The sequence below is a fragment of the Cucurbita moschata genome, unplaced genomic scaffold (assembly GCF_002738365.1).
Source record: "Cucurbita moschata cultivar Rifu unplaced genomic scaffold, Cmos_1.0 Cmo_Scf00001, whole genome shotgun sequence".
In the NCBI taxonomy this organism is placed as follows: domain Eukaryota; kingdom Viridiplantae; phylum Streptophyta; class Magnoliopsida; order Cucurbitales; family Cucurbitaceae; genus Cucurbita; species Cucurbita moschata.
In genome coordinates, this window is record NW_019268517.1 from 547,389 (window position 1) to 568,554 (window position 21,166).

Below are 21,166 nucleotides of genomic sequence, written 5' to 3' on the forward strand. Positions count from 1 at the left end.
TTTTTTTTTTTTTTTTTTTTTTTTTTTTTTTTTTTTTTTTTTTTTTTGTGTTGTTTATTTTCATGGGTGATTGATTGATAGTGTGGTTTGATGTGTAATAAAGATCGTAACTTTAAACTATGTTCGGGTTTTTTTTAGCCTAAAATAATCTAATTCTCTTCGTACGGGCATAAAGATTCGAACATTTTACCTTTTTGTCTACGATGAATTTTGAACTTGCATCTAATGGTATCGTTAGAGATGTTTCGTTCGTGCCTTCTGCAAAACTCCCTTTTATTTACATGGATCCTAAGGCACGGATTCCGATCAAGAAGAGATATCTCTTCATTCCTCCTCATATTCGTTTAGGGGGATTTTCCACCCTGTTTGGAGTGGATTCCCTCAAGGTCGAACCGTACGCCGTATGTGTTAAAGAGACATCTCTAGTGACTATCGAACTAAACAAAAAGTGAAATGAAAGATCGTAAAGAGGAACGGAAAATTGACACGTTAGTTGAAAAAGGATTTGAATTAATTTTCTCTTACAAAGTTGATGCGAAGTTTGGCAGCTAACTTAGGTAGCTAGATATAGTCCCCACCTTGTCCTCCTCCTACTCTAAATTTATTAAAAAAATTTTAACTTTCCCGTTCATCCAACCGTATAAAATTATCAATATAGCCACGTTATTTACCTACTAAATTACTTCTCGTTAATTTAACGATGAATTTCTCGTGCCCAAGTTTGTGTCAGATAGTAAGAGAGGAAGGGCCTATATGCAAAAACATCATTTTTTTTTTTTTTCTGTCTGTCTCTTAAAATTACAGAAGTTTCTGTAACTTTTGGATGGTTTTCATGCATAGACTTGAGCTAAGAAAATAGCTCCCATGCATAATTAGACGCCCAAGAAAAATATAAATAAATAAATAAAAGAAATTAGGTAAGGGTAATTATACTGATATATATATATATATATATATATATATTATATGTGGGGTTAGGTGACCTAACACAGCACGTGCATGCATCACAGACAGGTGCCGATAAGAGTAGCCTGATGGGTCAACGCATAGCCCATGTTATGGGGGAAGATAGTTTACTTTCACTCCTAGTGAATCTATATTTCTATTACGTCATAAAAAAAATATATATATAATATTGATAATAAAAATTTACAATCTTTATCTGTATGAATTTAAATATTTTTTTTATTGATTTTTAGTTATTACAATTTTTTTAGAAATATTCTTCGACATTATCATAAAATTGAGATTTTGATTTTTTTTTTTTCTTTGACTAAGAAAAACGATGATAATAATAATAACAACAACAATAAGAGTTTAGAGGATATTTGAGCATCGGCGTTGAATGCACAGCTCACAACCCATTCCTATTTAGAAATGGGCACCAATGCTCTCAATCATCTCGTATGACGTAGCCGTGTGGATAGTCTAGTGCTTAATGATCATCTAATGGTGTTATCAATCAAGAAGGTCGGTAGATAAATCCATCTCTCAACCATCTAAATTTATCAACAGATCTTAACGGAAAACACATATTTTCAAGAGTAATATAACACCATGTCAAGCCAAACCTTTAAATTGCAAACTCTTGGCAAGCTCATCGATAAGACAGTAGCATAACAAAGTAGATAAAATGTTCTTGCCTCTCAAGCTCGTGTATTCTATAGTTAGAAGGAAAACTTAAGAGAAAAAAACCTAAATGATTATAATGAAAATACCAAACAGCTCATACTAGATTATGAGCTAGAATTAAGCACCAACCTCAGAAAAAAGGCAGAAGTGAAGTGAATTTTATCTGTTCCAGTTGATTGAACCAGATTTTGGGTAAAAATGCCACAATAATCCACCAATAGCTCACCTGTGTTGATTGGCCATGATTTTAGGAGATCATGTAGCAACTGAAGTGAAACCAAGGCTGGTTTTTGTACAAAGTTCAACCAACAAAAATACTCGAAATCAATCATCATATTACATGAATGCCAAAACCCAGCGTCAAAATGAAAAGATATGAACCTACCCATCAAATCAAGAAGGTGAGAAAAAGCTCATTAGCTCAACAATAGGATATTCAAATCTAATGAAAATATAAAAACATTTTCAAGCATAGTCTTTGAGTGCTTATTCATAAATCTAAATACGCCTGCACTCATCTCAGCAAAACTTCTAAGAGGTAGGCAGTTTGTCTTTAACGCGTAGCGTATTGAACGGAGCAATAATGAATCTGGTTACACCAGAAAATGTGCCAAAACAAAGACTTTGGGACATGGAAGAAGTGTGCGATCCCACATTGGTTAGAGAGAACAAAACCTTATACGGTGTGGAAATCTCTGGAAATCTCTCCCTAGCAGACGTGTGCGTTTTAAAAACCAAAAACCTTGAGGGAAAGCCCAAAGAAGACAATATTTGTTAGCGATTGGCTTGGACTATTACAAATGGTATAAGAGCCAGACACCAGGCGGTATGCCAGCGAGGACGCTGGCCTCCAAAGGGGTAGATTGTGAGATCGGAGGGAAAAATGAAACATTCTTTATAAGGGTGTGGAAACACACCCTAACATAAACATTTTAAAAATCTTGAGGGGAAGCTTGAAAGAGAGAGCCCAAAGAGAACAATATCTATTAGTAGTAGACTTGGTATTACAAGGCAGAGCTATAATAGTCCTCAGAAACCAACACCCAGAAAAGGAAACTAGCTGAAAACCAAAATCCTTGGGACTCCAACAAGTCCACTAAGAAAACTCATTTCTATGGAGGATCATTCTAGCTCAATTCACCACGAGTTTGATTATCTTGCTACGAAATGAGAAGCTTGCAATAAGAAATGACCGAGACAAAAATGAGAAGCTTGGCATCTTGCTACGATAAAAAAATAACAGACCACTAACCCCACATGGCACATGCTTGTCAAAGTGGATTAACAACAGATCATCAATGAAAATCATTAATACAATCATAACAAGAAGAAATTATTTGTATGCAGCAAAACAATAGGCACTATCTGATCTCTATGACATTAGATAGCCCGCAATTGGGCAATAGTTGCATTGTTCTCATAAATTTAACACACTTAAAGCGACAAAACTTAACACCAAGGTGTGCAGAACTTACAAATTTGACATCATACCTAAGGCAGTATACCAATTTGGGCTCAAAATCCTCTCAATCCACGAACTTCACAAGAAATGCTCGAGTAATATGATACCCAAAACGAGTCAACTCGTCTTCATTGTTGATTCAAAGCTCATCCTCCATCCTCAAATACTCTCCAATATCCGACTGATGAAGAACCACAATCCCATTAGGGTCCAACTTCCTACAATCCTGAGTGGACTTCGCCGCAATTCCGAATCCCAAAGGCACGTCCGACATAGAATACACAACGACTCCATCGCCAGGAGCAATATTTTCAGTAATCCGCCCTAAGCCTCCTTTCAAAACATGGTTCCCATACAAAAAAGACATCTCAGAGGTAGGTTTAAGCCAAACCTTGTGTCTGGCATTGGCAGACAAGAGACCTAGCGCGTGAACGGTGAGATGAAAACTGCCGCCATGAGTGAACTTGCCAATGCATGTGCCGAGAGCCACGAGATTGTTACGGGCTACGTTGGTGGCTCGCTTGACGAGAGAATCGCTGACGTAATAGACCTTGTTTTTGTGGAGGCGGAAGCAGTAGCGGCCGGGATTTTGTTCGGGGCCTTCGTGAGCGGGATTCTCGACGATGTTCTTGAGGTTGTTTCCGGTGAATTTGTGGAGCTTTTCGAACACGGCAGTGGTCTCTTTCTCGTCTAGGGGCCTCATCTCGGGGGTCGGAGCAGGGAGATTGGGCGGTGGCGCGGTGGCGCGGTGGTTTTGGAGGTTTGAGAGCTTATAGCTACCACTTTCTCGGGGATTTTGTGTGGAGAGTTTGAAGAAACCCTACTTGAAAAGCTGAACGATTAGTAAAGAAAGCCCAAGGCCTGATATTAGGAAAGCCCATAAAAAATTGTTAAAATTACAATTCACACCCCCCACGCATAAAATATATCTTTAAATTTTTAATTTTATATCAAAAAAAATAATCTATTAAATTTAAAGAAAATTAAATATATCATCAAAGTTGAGGGATTTTTTTAATTCAAACCTATTATAAAAAATAAAAAAAAATAAAAAAAAATGAAGGCATCTATTAAAAAAATGTTATATTTTAAGTCTATTCTTCTGCTCAGTGTCACGATCATACTCGTCCAAGGCATGTTGTCCATAGTCGCTTGCCCATGACAAGCCAAACCCTTTACGTTTTCCATGCTGCCCATGACTGGACAAGCCAAACCCTTTATGTTTTCCATGTTGTTCATGACGTTTCGAAAAATCATGTCTAGGGCTGCTGGACATGAAATGCTTAAAAAATGTACAGGGATATGACTAGATGTCAACTTCTTTAAAAAAAAAATGTACGGGGATATACCGTCGTTGTTGTTACTCTATTGCTTCCATATTTAACACCTCTTTCAAAACCCTCTTGCTTCCATATATAACCTCTTTCAAAACCCTCTCCTTAAACCGAGACCAGAGGCTCGAGTATATGTCGCTTGGTCGTAGGCGACGTAAGAACAAATTAGCTTAGTTCACTTGTTGCTGGAGAGTGAATGCCGTGTTGCTTGGCCATAGGCAACGTAAGAACGAATTACGAATTGACTTAGCTCAATTATTGCTGGCGACACAATCGCAAGTTCGCTGCCATCAAAACTGCAATTGTAACACTCAACACCTCCAACAAGCCCGTCAGTCTCTTGTCACCTAAAACTCCGCCAATCAAGCACAACTTTACGTGAGGGTTTCAAAGAGAAAGTGATGGGTGTGGAGTTTTTGTGACGAGCAATCCAACAACATTTGTCTCATCCTGGCCTAGCTACAGTGTGTCCCTCAGAGGCGAGTCTGGAGCCAACAGCGCATAACTGCATAACTGCAAGTCAGAAAGCCCGCCCATACTATCTGAAGCTACAAAAATTCAACCAGTGCAAGAACTAGTATTCTTCTTCGAATATATATATTTTTATTTTAGTATATATTAAACTATAGGCTGATGATGGAAGCCTGAGTCGGTGAGTCGACGAACAAACTGTTCACAAATCGACCTTAAAAAAAAAAGGAAAAAAAAAGAATTCTCACAAATGAATGTTGTTCGAGTATACAAAAGTTGGAGGAGAATTTTGCACAAACCAAAAGGCTAAAAAAACGGATATACAGACCACATCCTTTACATAAAAAGTGAAATCAGCCGTCTGCGGCGTCCGACGCTATATCTCCGATCAACAGCCCGCCCAACATTCCCCCGACCAACCCAGCTCCCAATCCTAATCCCATGTGGTTCTTCTTTCTCTGCGGCTTCGGCGGATAATACGACGGCGGCGTAGGATATGCGTAGGCCGGCGGAGGCCGGTACCCATACGCCGGCGTAGATGGCCGCTGTTGGTGATTGTAACCATACCCAGGTTGAGACCGCTCCGGCGCGTACGAGCTGTACAACGGTGCCGGTACATACGAGCCATACGACGGCGCCGGAGAGTACGCGCTGTATCCCATTGGCAGCTGCGGGTAAACTGTATACCCTGCCTCCTGCGACACCACTTTCGGCGGAGGGATCGGGTGCGAATTCGAAGCTGGATGGTAAGCTTCCGACCGAGGAGGCAGAGGAGGGGGAAAAGCCCCACCGTGAGCGACGGCGAATGAACTCGAGTCAGCGGAAACCGGGCTATAAGTCTGGACCGGTCCCGGTTGAACAGGGCCGGATGGCGAATTGTCCGTAAATTTGAAGGAGAAATTTAAGACCCCCTGGGGATTTCCAGACGGTTTTCTCACCTGATAACTAAGATGCTGCATCGAATCGCCTTTTCCGTCGCCGGCGGAATCAAGAAGCTCCTTCACCGGAACGTAGACCTTGCCGATATCCCTATCGCCGAGATTCCGCTGGCAACAGAGCTTGAAATTGAGGGTAAGGCGGTTAGCCCTAGCGGCGGCCTCGTCGATAGCGAATTTGATAGAGAAATTCCAGATCGGATTGCTGCCACCTTCTTTATCGACGGGAGTTTTGAATCTCTGGCTGGATTTAGACTTGGCATTGTCGGTGGTCACGAGCTTGACGACGGTGTAAACGTCCATCTTCATGAGGAAATTGACGTTGTTTAGGTCTCTGGCAGAGACAACCTTGATCTCCATGGATCTTTCCATGGGGAGATTTCTTAGAACGGAAAAGGAAAGAGAATCGGAGACCGGAGATCGGGGACTTGGGAGGTTCAGGGAGATCGGCGGCCAGACGTGGCAGAGTAACGTTTTGGATCTGAGTTGGTATTTTATAAGAACGAAGAAAACTAGTTTCTTAGGCAAACGGATGAACCGGTCAATTCAATACCTTCAATCTTTTTTAAAAAATATAATTTACAAATTTATTGGAAAATTATTTTCTTTTTCTTCCTAATTTCTCCAACTTTATTTATAAAAAATGTGTAACCTTGCTTCCTCATTAATTAAGATAACATCCACGTTAGAATGAGCCCTCAAATAATCTTTCCTTTTCCTTTAGCGGAGGCTCAACTCCTTTCTCACATCATTTGTTCGACATTGAGTCACTTCTGATTTGATAATTCTATTGACATGTTTAAGTTAAAGGCATGACTCTGCTATCATGTTAGGAATCATGAACCTACACAATGGTATGATATCGTCCACTATGAGAATAGTTCTCATAATTTTGCTCTTGGTTTCTCCAAAAAGCCTCATTACAACGGAGATAGTGTCCCTTACTTATGAACACATGATCTTCCTCTTAATTAGCCGACGTGAGAGAATTCTTTTCGATAATTCCCAATACAAACGTGTCCTTGATTCAATAATAAAAACTTTACAAGAAAATAATAAAAACTCAAACCAAATCAAACCAAACCAAAACAGTTCAACATGATTACTTGGTTCTAAGGTATTCCATTGGTTCTTTGTCTAAGCTTCTGTTTTCCAAAGAGAAATGAATAAACAAACAATGCCCATCTTCCATTCCATTCAAAAGGTAAGAACTTTAGAACCTGCACAATAATTAGCAGTTTAGCTTCTGGAATCTGTATGCTCTAAAATGGAAACAGATACACCAACCTTCTGCCATTGATTCTACACTGAAGTAATCCATTCCAGACCTCCTTAACCTTCTTGTTCGATATTTACATTCGACATAGCCGGGTGGACGGAGCGTATAGCATAATCACCAGCTTTCTTTCTGAGGATGGGAAGATGAAGCCATAACTCACAGGACATGTTTTACTTTCACCACTGGACACTGTACAGAGCAAAAACGAGGAGCGTTCGAGAACGGAGTGATCGAAGAAAAACGTTGACCGAGATACGAACTGTGTGCAGCAAAAAATAACTTAAGAGACAACTAAAGAGGCTTGGTTTCTGAATTACCACCGAGAACTGGTCGAAGTTGGTTCACCATAAGGTTCAAATAGATTACAAAGTAGCATTTGTTCTATGTCTAATTAAGCTTCCAGTTTTTGGAACATATTACCATTGTCATTGCAAATAGTACTTTCTCTGTCATCTAGTTCGAACTTATCTGTGTGTCTCACCTTGGCATGAGCCTGCTCAGAAGTTCTCAACATACAATTCTCTTCTAGAAAGACATCCCTACTCTTTCGCTTCTGTTTTACATCCAATAGCCCTAAAGCATGAGCTTCGAGAGCTCGAGTTGTCGGTGGTCGGTTTCGATTACTTTGTCGTCTAGAAACCATGGTTGAGTCACGTTCTGAAATATCCACACTTTTTTGTTCTTTCATTTCGGTGGTGGAACTTCCATGGCTGTCGGAATCTTGAGGAATCGGCAAATTAAGGTCGATCAAAGAATGAGGAACATGTCTACTTTGTGGAACATCAATACAACTAGTAACTGTACTGCTCCTGGACAAAGAAGACAATGGCCAGTTCTCCTTGGACGAATCGATTTGTACGAGAATGTCGCAGTTTAAATCGTAACGATCAAATGAACTGAGCTCCTGATCTTTTAGCTCAGGACCTGTGAATATTTTAAATGAACTGTAGCTTGCTTGTTGGCTGCAAGTGTTTAGTTCCCAGCTTGGTTTGGTATAAGCAGTGATATCAATATCAGATTTGGGGTTTCCCTGGCTCATTTGGCACTGAATAGCCTTTCTTTCTTGTGTGTTGTCCAGTAAAGATTGCTTATCCTCCTGAATTTTCACGTTGATATTAGTAGAATGTAGGCTGCTATCATCTGGAGACTCATTATTTGAAGAATTATCTACACAAGTTTCCTCATCAATATGAACTTCTTTATCCAAGCTGACTCTTGTGGCTTTGGAAATGTCAGTTACTTCCTTGTCAAAATGCATAGTATTATCAGAATGAGTATCATCCATCAAAATCTCTGAAGAAATATGCTCATCATCTTCAGAACTACTTTTGGATGAATATATATTTGTAAATTCGACTGCCAAACTTCGTAGTTCTCGGACTTTAGGTGTGCTTTCATCAGCCAAACTTGTATCAACAACCATGAATTTCATTGTATCTGTACTATGAACAGGAGTTCGTGGCTTAAGATAGCAGTAACGTTGCTGGCTAGGAAAATCTTCCTGATCCTGCTTTGTTTTGCCAGTCAGCTCACTACTTTCCTTGTCACTGCAGTGTTTTTCTACAACAATGTCAAGATCAAGAAGCGCAGGGTCTGAAGCAACCTTACTCAGGACATCACTAATGGAATCAAAGTAATGTTCTCCCTTAACTTGTTTTCTTCTGCAGAATTTCTTCACATCAGGGATCAAGAACACCAAAGAGTGTTTTAAACCAAAAGTAGTAACATAATTGTTAGCCTGCTCGGAGTGCCACCCGTTTGCTAACAAGCGGGGCCAAACAGCCTCCCAGAAGAGATCACTCGATCGGGCTTTGCTCAACCTAAAACCTCCTGTTAGAAATTTGACGATTTCATCAGGTGTTAGTGTGGAACATGCTTTACCAACTGGAATTTCTGGCCGGGCAGGATGAGCGTTATTAGACTTAATTGGATCCATGGTGGGGATGGTGAGATCTTGTTTTCCTTTACCAATTCCAACAGCCTCTACAAGTGCATTTAACCCAACTGTAGCTTTCAAAGAGAATACGTATCCCTCTAGCGATACTTTACCCTCAACAAATCTCCTAGAAACCTGTCAATGCACCAAAAGTTGAGATCTTCGGAAACAAAATACATATTATTGTAGGATGAAATGTAAGAATAATTCCAGGCGTCTGCTGTAGATTTCCAAGCAGGTCAAGACTACATAAACAACAAAGAAATGTCTATTTTTACACTAACTTAAGCTATCCGTAAAAATGTTCAAAGAAAGGACAAAATGTTAAAGAAAGTCTGTTAGCACCGCATCCTTCACAATAGTGAATAAGTAAATGGGGTCAAGAGTACATAAATACGTGGGATCTCTCGTCGGTTGGAGAGGGGAACAAAACATTCCTTACAAGGGTATGGAAACCTCTCCTTAGCAGACGCGTTTTAAAATCATGAGACTGATGGTAATACGTAACGGGTTAAAGTGGATAATATCTACTAATGATGGGCTTGGGCTATTACAAATGGTATGAGACCCAGACACCAAATGGTGTGCCAGCGAGGACACTAGGCCTCCAAGGGGAGTGGCTTGTGAGATCCCACGTCGATTGGAGATGGGAACGAAACATTCTTTATAAGGGTGTGGAAACCTCTCCCTAGCAGACGCGTTTTAAAGCTGTGAGGCTGACGGCAATACGTAACGGCGATAAAAAATCATTCGTGAATTTGAAGAAATAAATTATAAAAAAAAAACGTGTGTTTTTTTGGATAGGAAGAATGATTCAAGCATTTCAATTAGTAAAATAAGTGGAACTGTAATGTGTCTATTCTTTTGTGCTACTGCTACAAAATCAGGGTGTCAGTTCAACATTCTCCACTGAAAATATGGGCTGCCGACCCTTGACTGGCTCTCTAAATAAGCACATGCTAGTTTCACAGCAGGTATTCTTTAATTTTATTGTTCTTTAACATTGGTGAGGTGAGGTAGCAAATGTGAGGATAAGTTGTTGTATGAACTAACATCAAGGAAAAATTGAACTTACCTCCACTAAGGTATTGTGCTTTTCCTCTGATAATGAGGAAAGCAAGCGAGATAACAACTCCTGCTGCCTCCAGCCACTAAATAACTTCTGTCCACAAATGCATTTCTTGCCTCTTGCTTTACGACATGCCGACCATCTGCGGTATTTCTCAGATCCATAAAATTTCCCATAATAGAAAGAAAGAATATCACCCATCTGTTTTGTTCCAACAAATTTCTTCACCTGCACGAGGTTCTTCCCAAAAATGTATAATCCAAGTAGAAGACTAGCCATTTCCATGTCACTCCAGGAATCATTCAAGGAAACAGGAATCACCCATTGGCCATTATCAACATTGTTTTCATTCATTTTCATCTTCATTTCTTGATGCAACAGAAAATCCTTGTTTTCCATGGCATCACAGGTTCTAGCCTCTCTAGCTTCTAAGTCATTTTGGTTTGATGCCAAAACAATATTATTACTACCATTAGTTTGCATCTGTTTCAGAATCCCAACATCATCAATACGAGCTACCGGTGCAGGAAATCCAACATAAATATCATGCAAACCATCAGCTTGACTTTTCAAAAGCTCTAAATAGTCTGATTTGACCATAAGAGGGGGAATTATTGCTTGAAATTCATCCCCAATTTGAGGAAGAGCCTCAGAATCTCCAAAGTCATCCCATGAACTCGAAATTTCCGGAGAAACAGACGGCTCAGGTGACATATCTTCGCTGCAAGTACCTTTGCTTTTTATTTGAACTGTATCCATCTGCAAAATCCATTCATAACATGACATCCCTACAGCATATCATCTTATCTTCAACTAATCCTATAATTATCATATCAAGAAGCATTAAACTAGCAAGATTTAATTACGTGTGAGAAAGTTATCTTCAACACAGGCATAAAAAAGTTGATTAGCAGCCAATTAGATCCGCCACAACTAGTTGAAGCAAATTCCAAATACTAAACCAAATGCAAAGGAAAACAGAAAATATCATGTCAATACCTACCATTACAAATCATATTCATCCATATGGAAGAACACAAAATTTACAGATAAAAACTGCGTTTCAAATCTACCAAATTAATCAAAGAAAAGGTTACAAGGATCCATACATACATTTAAAAAAAAAAATCTCTTAAAAGCAAAGAGAAGAACAAAGTGTTCAAACTCTGCTCATCGCAGTCATATCCAGATCCATGTTTTAAGCCCAAAACGTCCGATGACTTCAAAAAAAGCTCCACTCTAAACTTAAATATCAAAACTCCAGTAAGAAAACGTTCTCAGAGATTATCCCAATGTGATCCAACGAAATTAAACTAATCTACTCAAGCAAACGCATCAAAAGCTCTAAGTAACACTAAGACAAAAATCGAACAAAATTCAAAAACCGGCGTGACGCTTTATTCTCTTCCTGTTAGAACCGAAACCATGTCGTGTCTACGAACTCACAAGACGGATTCCTGAAGTTTCATCAATCCATAAACAAAATCGAACATATTATAGAAAAACAAACGTGAAAAAGAAATTTACAAAACGAGTTTTCGAAACAACAAACCACCGCGAAACCATCTACGAGTAGTGAATACAGTATAAAATGGAAATACTCGTAAATTATACTCGTAAGGAAGAAGAACAGTACCTGGTTTAAGGAAAAGTTACGCTTCCATGGCGATAAATACAGAATTCAAAGCAAAAAAACATGGACGATATATAAGAAGAAAATAAAGAAAAAGAAACAAAGCTAACTTGTTTCTGTGCTTCTCAGAGAGAAAAAGGACGGGGAGAGAGAGAGAGAGGGCTTATTATAGAGAGAGAAAGCGGGGGCTGAGGTTCGTTTCAATGGACGGAGATGAGCGCCACCACGCGCGGCGGCGGCGACGGCGAGTCGTGTGACACGTGGCAATCATGATTCGGTGGTCGATTGGATCATCTACAGGCGTATTCACCAAGATGATACGTTTAGCGAATTAAATCATACCACGTGTATGGGTTGTGTTGTTGCGGCGGAAATGAATGTTGTGGGGCGCTTATTTTTTTAGGGGTGTTAGTACACGTGCGAGTTGGCGCGTGGAGTTGTAAATCTGGCTTTTTTTGGAAATAAATTTTTTCTTTTATGTGTTTTATTTTTTTAATGTTCTGAAATGACCCATTGGGCTTTCTTTGTGTATTTATTATTTTAAAAAGTTAAAAATATATAGTTGGAACATTAAATTAAATAATTTCTTTTTTTTTTCTTTTCTTTTCTTTTATTTTTTTGGGTGGAGGAGTCAAATGTTTTGAAATGTTGAATGGCTTAGTTTTTCGTCAACTTACTTCCGGATAAAATATGGATTAGACCTAGGGGTAATATTGGTAATATATATTTATTGTTTCGTCTCGAAACTCAACTAATAAAGTTTTAGCTGCCGTAAATAAATCAACAAAATTTCTAATTTTTTATTGCTCGACATTCTAAAAATATCTCATTTTTTTCAAATAAGGAAGCTCGTAAAATCTCACAGTTACTTATACCTCACCATAATCACCTCCGTAAAATCCACTGCTAACAGATATTATTTTATTAAACCTGTTACATATCGACAACCGCCTTTTGGTTTTAAAACATGTCTAAAAGAGAGAGATTTCACACCCTTATAAGAAATGTTTGGTCCCGTCTTCGATCAATGTAGGATATCATAACTTTGTTTAATGTGTTGTTGAGTTTATCGATTAATAATTAATTTTTTTTTTTAAATATAGGTTGAAACAATTAATTGCCTTCTTAAAGATTGATTTTGTTGGTAATAATTAGATATAAAAGATATTATAATATTTTTAAATAAAAAAAACAATATTTTTCCTATTTATCTTTTATATGTAGAGATGCGCCTTGACTTGAATTTATCATATATTTCTAAATTATTAATTTATTGAAAATAAAATAAGAGATTAAATTATGTTTAAAATTTTGAAAATGACATTTTTTAAATAAGAAACTGATTGAAAATCTTTTTTTAATAATAATAATTTTACCGGTCAATTTAGAACAAATCTACGGTTTAATAACATCTCAAATCTATGAAATTAGGGCAAAGACGGGAAAGTCTTCCGTGTCCTCGTCCTCACCTCCTATTTCATTTTTTATTCCACGAAATTCTCTATATACTTTTACGAGATCGGGACAATGATCTCCGAAAAAGTTCACATACGCAAACAAAAATATAATATAATATTCAACATACTTTCTAAAAAATTGAACGCTACAACGTATTTTTCAATGTTTGAAATTTTATTTATTTATGAAGTATATATATACAAGTGACCGGGTGGTGCTCGGATCGGGGACTGATTCTCATCCTCACTCCCTCCATTTTTCTATTTAAACGAGATTCTCAGCTCCATTCGAGACGGTTTTCAAATTAAATAGATATCGAAAGTCGTTTATTCAGATTTGTAGTATTTAAATTAGAGAGAAATATATACCTTTTAATTTTTTAAATTTGTAACTTTATAATATTATATTATATGATGGTTTATTTAATATCACTGTTACCTAATTATAGGTGTAATTACGAGTAATATACGTATACCAATAATAATGATTAGGAGCGTTTAAATGATTGGAGAATTCGACTAATCTAAACCACCCGATCTAAATATGTTGGATTTTTTCTTTAGATTTGGATCGGGTTGAATTTTTTGAAAATAAAAAAATTTGGGCTCGTTTGCAAGTTGACATTTTATTTGTTAGGTCAACCCGACCAACTTGAAAATAGAGTTATGATCCATCTTTTTTCAAATCTCCGGGTCCTGCGGAAGAAAGGAAAAAGAATTTCACTGTTTCCTTTCGCTTTCGGGAAGGGAGGATTAAGAAAATCCTATTGATTGGAGCTTTCTCCAGACCTCCGAGAAAAGCATGAAAAAAAAAGTCTCGAATGGTACGATCCCTCCGTCACCCCAGAATGAAAGGGGTGATCTCGTAGTTCTTGGTCAGTGAAGATACGTTGTTAGGTTTTATTTTCTCGTTGAGGCTGAACCTGAACCTGTGCTCAAGAGATAGCTGTCCATATACTGATAAGGGATGTATGGATTCTCGAGAAGAGAGGAGCCGAGGTGGTCCCCCGCGGACCGCCGAGATCCCACGAGTGAATAGAAAGTTGGAATTTTTAATCAACTTAACAACAACCTAATTCCAACCTAATTCATATAGGACTCAAATCTTGTTTAATTGTAAATTAGTCCCTGAACTTTTTTATATTTACTAAATTATTAGGTATAAATTTAAATTTATATATTCACCAACCTGATCACCTTCTCCGTCTACCACGAGAAACGAGCATGTTCTTTTTGCTGAAAGATCGACAGCAATGAAACTTTCATGCCCTACTTTTCTCCGTCCTCAAAGAAATCGTCACTTCTCCTTTAAAATTCCTCAATCCGCCATGGATTTCTCTCCTTCTTCTCCGCAATCTCAATCAGCCTCAAAGCCGCCATGGCCGTCGCGCCTTTCTCCTTAACAGACGAAGATCTGACCAAAGATGAGCCGCTGAAACTCCTATCTCCGGCCAATCCGACGCCGGAGGAAACAATCTTCCTATCAAACATCGATCTGGCGGTGGCGTTCACCGTCGAAACCGTTTACTTCTTCGAAGACGGTCCGGCGGCGGAGATGTCGAGGATGGTGAAGAGAGCGATGGCGGTGCTTTTGGTTCCGTACTATTTCTTGGCTGGTCGGCTTCAGGTGAACCGGGAGACTGGCCGATTGGAACTGGTTTGTAACAATGCCGGCGTTGTGTTTGTGAATGCGAAATCGAAGGTAATGATGAAGGAACTTGGGGATTTGTCTCTTCCGAATCCGAGTTTTTGTCAGTTTGTTCATCGGCCTGGACTCCATAGAAGCCTCCCGGAAAGAGCTCTGTTTACGATTCAGGTATAGGACGAGAAATGGTTGCATCAATTTGTAAGATCTTCAAATAACTTAGATATTAAATCATCTCTACTTCTATTAGGTTACGAAGTTCGCATGCGGCGGCTATGCGATTGGAATGGTGACGAACCACGGCGTTTTGGACGGCAAATCCGCCGCAGATATGTTCCAAAACCTAGCCTCAATCTGCCGCGGCCAAGGCCTCAAAACCCAAACCATTTTCAACAACAGAACATGCTTCAAAGCTCGAATCCCCCCTCTTATCACACACCCTCACCAAGAATACACTTGCATTTCTCCAACTCAAAAACTCCCCTCCGCCTTCACCACCGTCACCAAGCTCTCCCCCTCTCCAGCGCCGCCAATCGCCGTCGAAAACCGCCGTCACACCGTTATCCCTTTCTCTCCCTCCACCATCGCTGCCCTAAAGCGTACCGCCGCTCCGTGTTCCACCTTCCAGGCCATATTGGCTCAGCTCTGGCGGGCCAGGACTCGAGCGGTTTATACAGACCGGCCGGATGAAATCTCCATGGTTCTCTTTGCGGTTGATGTCCGGTCCAAGATCCGCCCGGTTCTCCCCGATGGGTTCGTCGGGAACGCAGTGGTGACTGGGTTTGCGGCGGCGCGTGCGGCGGAGGTGGTGGAGCGGCCATTTTCGTTTTGCGTGGAGAAGGTGAAGGAGGGGATTGAAAGAGTCTCAACGGAGGAGTATGTGAGGTCGGCGATTGATTGGCTGGAGGTTTATAGAGGCATTCCGGCGACTTGTAATGGGAATAGTTTTTATGTTTCGGCTTGGTGGAAATTGGCGTTCAGGGAGCTGGATTTCGGGTTCGGGAAGCCAATCCACGGCGGTCCGGTGGCAAATGGGAACGATGAGTTTGTGCTGCTGCTTTCTCCGGCCAACGGCAGCCGGGGGAGTACAAGTAGTGTCAATGCTTGGATCAGTATGGAGGAGGAGAAGATGAAGAAGTTCTTGCACCATGTATTTGCAATATGATCAAATAGCCTTAAGTTTCTTTGTCTGTACCTATATTTTCCAAAGTTTTTTCTTTTAAGATTTTAAAAACTTGTTCTCTACTATGGAGAAACGGTGGGAAAACGGATAATCACGTGTAACATCGATCAAAAGATTACAAATTTGAATCTCCCGCCTCAATGTTGGATAAGATGGATCCTAGATCGGACGTCGACCGTGTTTGCAAAATTCGCCCGACCGTGTTTGCAAAATTTGCCCGTGTCGACCACAAAGAGAATTGGGCAGATCTTGGACCTATGTCGATCAAAAGTAGACAACATAATACGACGCTCGCGTTTGCAAGTTCACTTGAAATTAAACGAAACAAAAATGTGACTTACAAGTTTCAATTACGTCCCTAAATATTAGGATAAATTACAATTTTGCCCTTATTGTTTCGAGAGTCATTTTAAACCCTACTTTCAAGAAGTCGTTCAAAACAACAAATTCGTTTGGAGGAGGACGATGACGGCTTAAATTATCTTGTTAAGTTTGTATCCGCTCGATATGTACTACTCTCTCCATTGGACTTGGAGATTCGATCTTCTAACCGGACAATTATTTTATTCTAAAATTCTATAATAACTTAATTCACGATTTAAAATGTTCATTTTAGTAAGAAATCTAAGTTAGGAAGAGATTTATCTCAAATGGAGTCGTCCATTCCACTCCACACTCCCAAGGAAATCACTTACTAAAATCGTAGTCAAGGAGGGAGAGAAATTTGATTTCAGGAGAAAAGGAGGAAGCGGCAGCGATCAACAAACGGAGGTATGTTGTTTATGAATTAGAATCAAAGAAAGTTATCTAGGTAGGAACCAGACGGCGGTAATAGCCATAGCGATCCTTTCAGCTAAGAAGTTTCGTGGGATAGCTACAAAGGCTTTAGCGTTCTCTTTAATTTCGTCTGGTCTTAGTGGATTTTGTTGTTCTTTTGATGATTTGACTTTCTGTTAGTATTGATGGAAAGATGAGTAGAATAAGAAGATTAGCAGGCTGATCTTTGCCATGTTGTTCGATCAATTGACATGAGCTTAAAATTAGGGTTCCTAGAAATGACTATCTCGGAGGATTCGGCAATCGATTCAAAAATCTCTCCTCCAAATTCATATGAATCTGTAGTTCTTGGTGGAACTTTTGATCGATTACACGACGGTCACCGTCTCTTTCTCAAGGTATCTCTTCTTACTTTTAATGGCTTTTTCCCCTTTAAGTTTTGGTAGTAAATGGTGGAATTTAGGCTGCAGCAGAGCTGGCTAGGGATCGGATTCTGATTGGAGTTTGTGATGGTCCTATGCTGAGTAAAAAAAAGGTACTCACCTCTTCCTGAACCAGCAGCATTTACTTCATTTTTGTTCATTTCTTTTTTGCTGTTCGATCATTTTTAGTTCTTCTTTATCAACATTTGGAAGCTTTAAACATACTTCCGTTCTATTCTGGATAGCTGGTATTGAGTTTAAGAAATCTATTCAATGTGTGGTTTACAAACTTTTAGTGCATTGCCAGTTAGTGTTACAACATATTATGCGTCTGTTTAGCCCTCGATCAACACGAAGTTCTTTCCGTTTGTTATTATCAGTATTGGAACTGCAACTTTGTTATTTACTGATTGGTAGAAGAAAATAATTTGTGAGATCTCCCATCGGTTGGAGAGGGAAACAAAACATTCTTATAAGGGTGTGAAAACCTCTCCCTAGCAGATGTGTTTTAAAATCGTGAGGCTGACAACGATACGTAACGGGTCAAGCAGACAATATCTGCTAGCGGTGGGCTTGGGCTGTTACAAATGGTATCAAAGCCAAACATCGGGCAGTGTGCCAGCGAGGAAGCTGGCCCCCAAGGGCGGTGGATTGTGAGATCTCACGTTGGTTGGAAAGGGGAACGAAGCTATCCTTTCAAGGGCGTGGAAACCTCTCCCTAGTAGATGCGTTTTAAAATCGTGAGGCTGACAATGATACATAATAGGCCAAAGCGGATAATATCTGCTAGCGGTGAGTTTGGGTTGTTACAAATGATATCAGAGCCAGACACTGGGCAGTGTGCCAGTGAGGACGCTGGGCCCCCAAGGGGGGTGGATTGTGACATCCCACAACCGGTTGGAGAGGGGAACAAAACATTCCTTATAAGGGTGTGGAAACCTCTCCCTAGTAGACATGTTTTAAAATCGCAAGGTCGACGACGATGCGTAACGGGCCAAGCAGACGATATCTGCTAGCCGTGGGCTCGGGCTGTTACATAATCTGCCACTTATTACAAGTGCTCTAGATAGTTATTTTCTTTATAGAAGCCATGGGCGATTACTTTAAGGAAAAGTATGAAGGTCAAGTATTTGTCGTTTCGTTTATAGAAGGAAAGTTGCTTTCTAGAAGGACACCATGAAAAGTAGTCACTTTAGAGGTGTTATAAGATGCTTGATGTATAATCACCTCCTTTATTTCTTTGATGTAATTTAAAGCTGTTCTGTTGATGATGTCGATGAAACCTTATTTGTTTCTGGGGCGAGGAGATTGAGATGGTAATCTAAATTGCTTTTTTACTTCATCGCAGTTTCGGGAACTTATACAACCCATTGAGGAAAGGATGCAAAATGTTGTAGATTATGTCAAGGTACTTCATTTGAGAACCTTTTTCTTTTTGGGTTTCATGGGTTAGGCAGGTTTTCTTGCTGTAGTTGTTAATGAAAAAATGGTATAGGTGCGTTTTATACTTCATTTCAGCTTCTTTTTTTTCTTCTTGTTTTCTCGTTCTTGTTTTGAGGAACGAAAAGATTAATTGATTGAGCTACAACCACAACAGCCTTAGGCATGGGAGAAAGACAACCAAGGAAACGCCAAATCCCTCATTGGCTAAACAATCATTTGGTTATGTTTAGCCATTTTGGGCTTTGCTTTAACCGAAGCTATTCATTGTTTGTGTGAGATCCCACATCGGTTGGGGAAGAGAACGAAACATTCTTTATAAGGGTGTGGAAACCTCTCCCCAGCAGATACATTTTAAAAACCTTGAGGGAAAGTCCGAAAGGAAAAGTCCAGAGAGGATAGTATTTGTGTTTTAAAACCGTGGGGCTGACGGCGATACGTAACGGGCTAAAGCGGACAATATCTGTTAGTGGTGGATTTGGGCTGTTACACTACCCCTCCCCTTGTAACCAGTTTAACGGTATCCGTTGTGAATACGATCCCACAATTCAGCTAGACCTCAGCTAGTCATGTTCTTGATCATTTTTTGAATGGTAGTACAGACTAGAAGTTAATGATAACAACTCATCAACTTTAGTTTATGCTTGCAAAATTTGTTTCAAGTTTAAACTGCAACTTTGCTGCATGGACCTGGCTTAGATTCCATGGACCAAGAAGTCCATTTCTGGCATATGTTCATGAAAACAAATTCATTCCTCATTGACTCCGTTTCATATCTTATGAATAAATGTTATTTCATTGCTACTTGCATTTCTCAAGTCACGTCATGAGACGATTTTTGCAGTCTGTGAAGCCAGCACTCTTGGTACACGTCGAACCTATCGTCGATCCATATGGCCCATCCATTGTCGACGAAACTTTGGAGGCGATCGTTGTCAGGTTTTCCCATTACTATGTTTATTTTCCAATAAACTCTTCACCTTAAATCTGATGTTGCTTTTCTGGGTTATTCCTTTTGGCAGCAAAGAGACATTAGCAGGTGGAATGTCGGTTAATAAGAAGCGTGGCGAGAAGGGGCTTCCGCTACTGAAGGTCGGTCCGAGTCTTTTCTCGTCGTCTTTGTCTGCAATACCAAAAGAAAATTCCATTCTAAACTCAATCCATTCGATGTTTCTGGTTTGCAGATTGAAGTTGTTGATTTAGTTACTGAGGAGTCCGGTGGAGATAAGCTGAGTTCCTCGACACTAAGAAAGCTTGAGGCAGAGAAGGCTGCCCCTGCCTTGCAGCAACAGACACCAAACATTACTCATGAAGCTAACATATAAATAAAGCTCCGTCGAGAAATTATTTGTAAGAGATCTCAACACATTATCTTGAATTCATATGAACATTCTCATAATGTTAAACCCAATAAATTATCATAAAGACTCGATAGATCTGGTATGTGCTTTCTGTCTGAATTTCTGTTCGGGAACTACGGACCTCTACAATAGTATGATATTTTCTACTTTGAGCATAAGTTCTCATAGTTTTGTTTTTGGTTTCCCCGAAAGGCCTTGTACCAATGAAGATACTATTTCTTACTTATAAGCTCGTGATCATTGCCTTAGTCAGCCAATGTGGGACTCCCTCCCAACAATCTCAACACAAATGTTTAAGAGTATGTTTGAGAATGTGGTTGCGACATTTTTTTAAGAGATTTAGAATATTTTTGAGATTTAGTAATAATTAAGAATTGATTTTAAGACAGAATATTTTCATGAGAGTTTTCTTCATGGTAATGGTTGGCAAAGCGGTACCTTCGGGGGTATGTGGCTTGTGCGTGCCAGATTCTCGACCTATTTCGGCACTAGTGAAATGGGGTGAACCAGACCTATTTCGGCACTAGTGAAATGGGGTGAACCACCCAGATCTTGAATCAATTAGTAGATCATCAAATCAACACAGTCTCTACGCGAGTTGGAGATGGGACAGCCCACGACCCTTATCAATCATACACTCCTTTAAACGAGATATTTAACCAAATTATAGGAATAAATAAATGAGATATTTAACCAAATTATAGGGATTAAATAAAAAAATTGTCTTAACGACAAGGACCCATTTATAATTTAACACTTTATTTATTACCCCAAAGAGAGGACTATATATATATATAAAACTATTGTTTGGAGAACTAAAAAAAATCAAGAAGAAAAGTTATATAAAATATTATTAAATTTATGAAATTTATACTGTTTGCATAGAAAAAATAATAATTACAAAAGTAGAGGGAAGATAGATATATGCTAATTCTTAATTATTGAAACAAACAAATTAAATTTATTTTAAAAGTTATTTTGTCAATTTCTTATTAATAAAAATATGTTTTAAAAAAAAAAACCTATCCAAAGTTTTATTTTTTTAATATAATTTTTTAAAAATAAATTTCATAATCAATTTTGCGTAAATATTAATAATGCAAAAAAAAAAAAAAAAAAAAAATTCAATT

General features: G+C 39.1%; 5 protein-coding genes across 10 annotated transcripts; 2 read left to right on the forward strand and 3 right to left on the reverse strand.

Moving 5' to 3' along the window:
* Nucleotides 1-2,952: 2,952 nt before the first annotated feature.
* Nucleotides 2,953-3,912, reverse strand: LOC111451723 (60S ribosome subunit biogenesis protein NIP7 homolog). Its single transcript, XM_023092256.1, has one exon. The coding sequence runs from the start codon at nt 3,795-3,797 to the stop codon at nt 3,234-3,236; it is 564 nt and encodes a 187-aa protein (XP_022948024.1). The 5' UTR covers nt 3,798-3,912; the 3' UTR covers nt 2,953-3,233.
* Nucleotides 3,913-5,127: 1,215 nt separating this feature from the next.
* On the reverse strand, nt 5,128-6,383 carry LOC111451684 (protein SRC2-like). Its single transcript, XM_023092194.1, has one exon. It carries the CDS (start codon nt 6,204-6,206, stop codon nt 5,253-5,255), a length of 954 nt encoding a protein of 317 aa, XP_022947962.1. The 5' UTR covers nt 6,207-6,383; the 3' UTR covers nt 5,128-5,252.
* Nucleotides 6,384-6,836: 453 nt separating this feature from the next.
* Nucleotides 6,837-11,912, reverse strand: LOC111451629. 3 transcript variants are annotated; one of them, XR_002712009.1, is made up of 3 exons: nt 10,125-11,748; nt 7,122-9,184; nt 6,837-7,054 (listed from the first exon to the last, which is right to left on the reverse strand). XR_002712009.1 is itself a non-coding variant. In XM_023092105.1 (3 exons), the coding sequence occupies exons 2-3, from the start codon at nt 10,902-10,904 to the stop codon at nt 7,505-7,507; spliced, it is 2,460 nt and encodes an 819-aa protein (XP_022947873.1). In that variant the 5' UTR covers nt 10,905-11,575; nt 11,755-11,912; the 3' UTR covers nt 6,837-7,504. The 3 variants fall into 3 exon arrangements, 2 of the variants coding, with proteins under 2 accessions (XP_022947873.1, XP_022947885.1); XM_023092105.1 differs by adding an exon at nt 11,755-11,912 and having other exon boundaries at nt 6,837-9,184; nt 10,125-11,575; XM_023092117.1 differs by adding an exon at nt 11,755-11,911 and having other exon boundaries at nt 6,837-9,184; nt 10,125-10,877.
* A 2,492-nt stretch (nt 11,913-14,404) lies between these two features.
* Nucleotides 14,405-16,187, forward strand: LOC111451677 (omega-hydroxypalmitate O-feruloyl transferase-like). The gene is made up of 2 exons (XM_023092181.1): nt 14,405-15,024; nt 15,104-16,187. The coding sequence occupies exons 1-2, from the start codon at nt 14,587-14,589 to the stop codon at nt 16,016-16,018; spliced, it is 1,353 nt and encodes a 450-aa protein (XP_022947949.1). The 5' UTR covers nt 14,405-14,586; the 3' UTR covers nt 16,019-16,187.
* Nucleotides 16,188-16,621: 434 nt separating this feature from the next.
* On the forward strand, nt 16,622-20,182 carry LOC111451700 (phosphopantetheine adenylyltransferase). 4 transcript variants are annotated; one of them, XM_023092219.1, is made up of 7 exons: nt 16,622-16,807; nt 16,994-17,211; nt 17,277-17,348; nt 18,584-18,643; nt 19,520-19,614; nt 19,698-19,767; nt 19,860-20,182. In XM_023092219.1, exons 2-7 carry the CDS (start codon nt 17,065-17,067, stop codon nt 19,998-20,000), a joined length of 585 nt encoding a protein of 194 aa, XP_022947987.1. In that variant the 5' UTR covers nt 16,622-16,807; nt 16,994-17,064; the 3' UTR covers nt 20,001-20,182. The 4 variants fall into 4 exon arrangements, with proteins under 4 accessions (XP_022947987.1, XP_022947994.1, XP_022948012.1 ...); XM_023092226.1 differs by having other exon boundaries at nt 17,007-17,211; XM_023092244.1 differs by having other exon boundaries at nt 16,625-16,807; nt 17,090-17,211.
* Nucleotides 20,183-21,166: the final 984 nt, after the last annotated feature.

Bases quoted from the DNA above. Each gene is read 5' to 3' on its own strand.
- LOC111451723 (XM_023092256.1), bottom strand. From the start codon at position 3,797: ATGAGGCCCCTAGACGAGAAAGAGACCACTGCCGTGTTCGAAAAGCTC.
- LOC111451684 (XM_023092194.1), bottom strand. From the start codon at position 6,206: ATGGAAAGATCCATGGAGATCAAGGTTGTCTCTGCCAGAGACCTAAAC.
- LOC111451629 (XM_023092105.1), bottom strand. From the start codon at position 10,904: ATGTCATGTTATGAATGGATTTTGCAGATGGATACAGTTCAAATAAAA. The intron at 9,185-10,124 runs GTAAGTTCAATT...GTGCATTGACAG, and splicing joins AGCACAATACCTTAGTGGAG to GTTTCTAGGAGATTTGTTGA.
- LOC111451677 (XM_023092181.1), top strand. From the start codon at position 14,587: ATGGCCGTCGCGCCTTTCTCCTTAACAGACGAAGATCTGACCAAAGAT. The intron at 15,025-15,103 runs GTATAGGACGAG...TACTTCTATTAG, and splicing joins GAGCTCTGTTTACGATTCAG to GTTACGAAGTTCGCATGCGG.
- LOC111451700 (XM_023092219.1), top strand. From the start codon at position 17,065: ATGAGCTTAAAATTAGGGTTCCTAGAAATGACTATCTCGGAGGATTCG. The intron at 17,349-18,583 runs GTACTCACCTCT...ACTTCATCGCAG, and splicing joins CTATGCTGAGTAAAAAAAAG to TTTCGGGAACTTATACAACC. The intron at 18,644-19,519 runs GTACTTCATTTG...CGATTTTTGCAG, and splicing joins ATGTTGTAGATTATGTCAAG to TCTGTGAAGCCAGCACTCTT.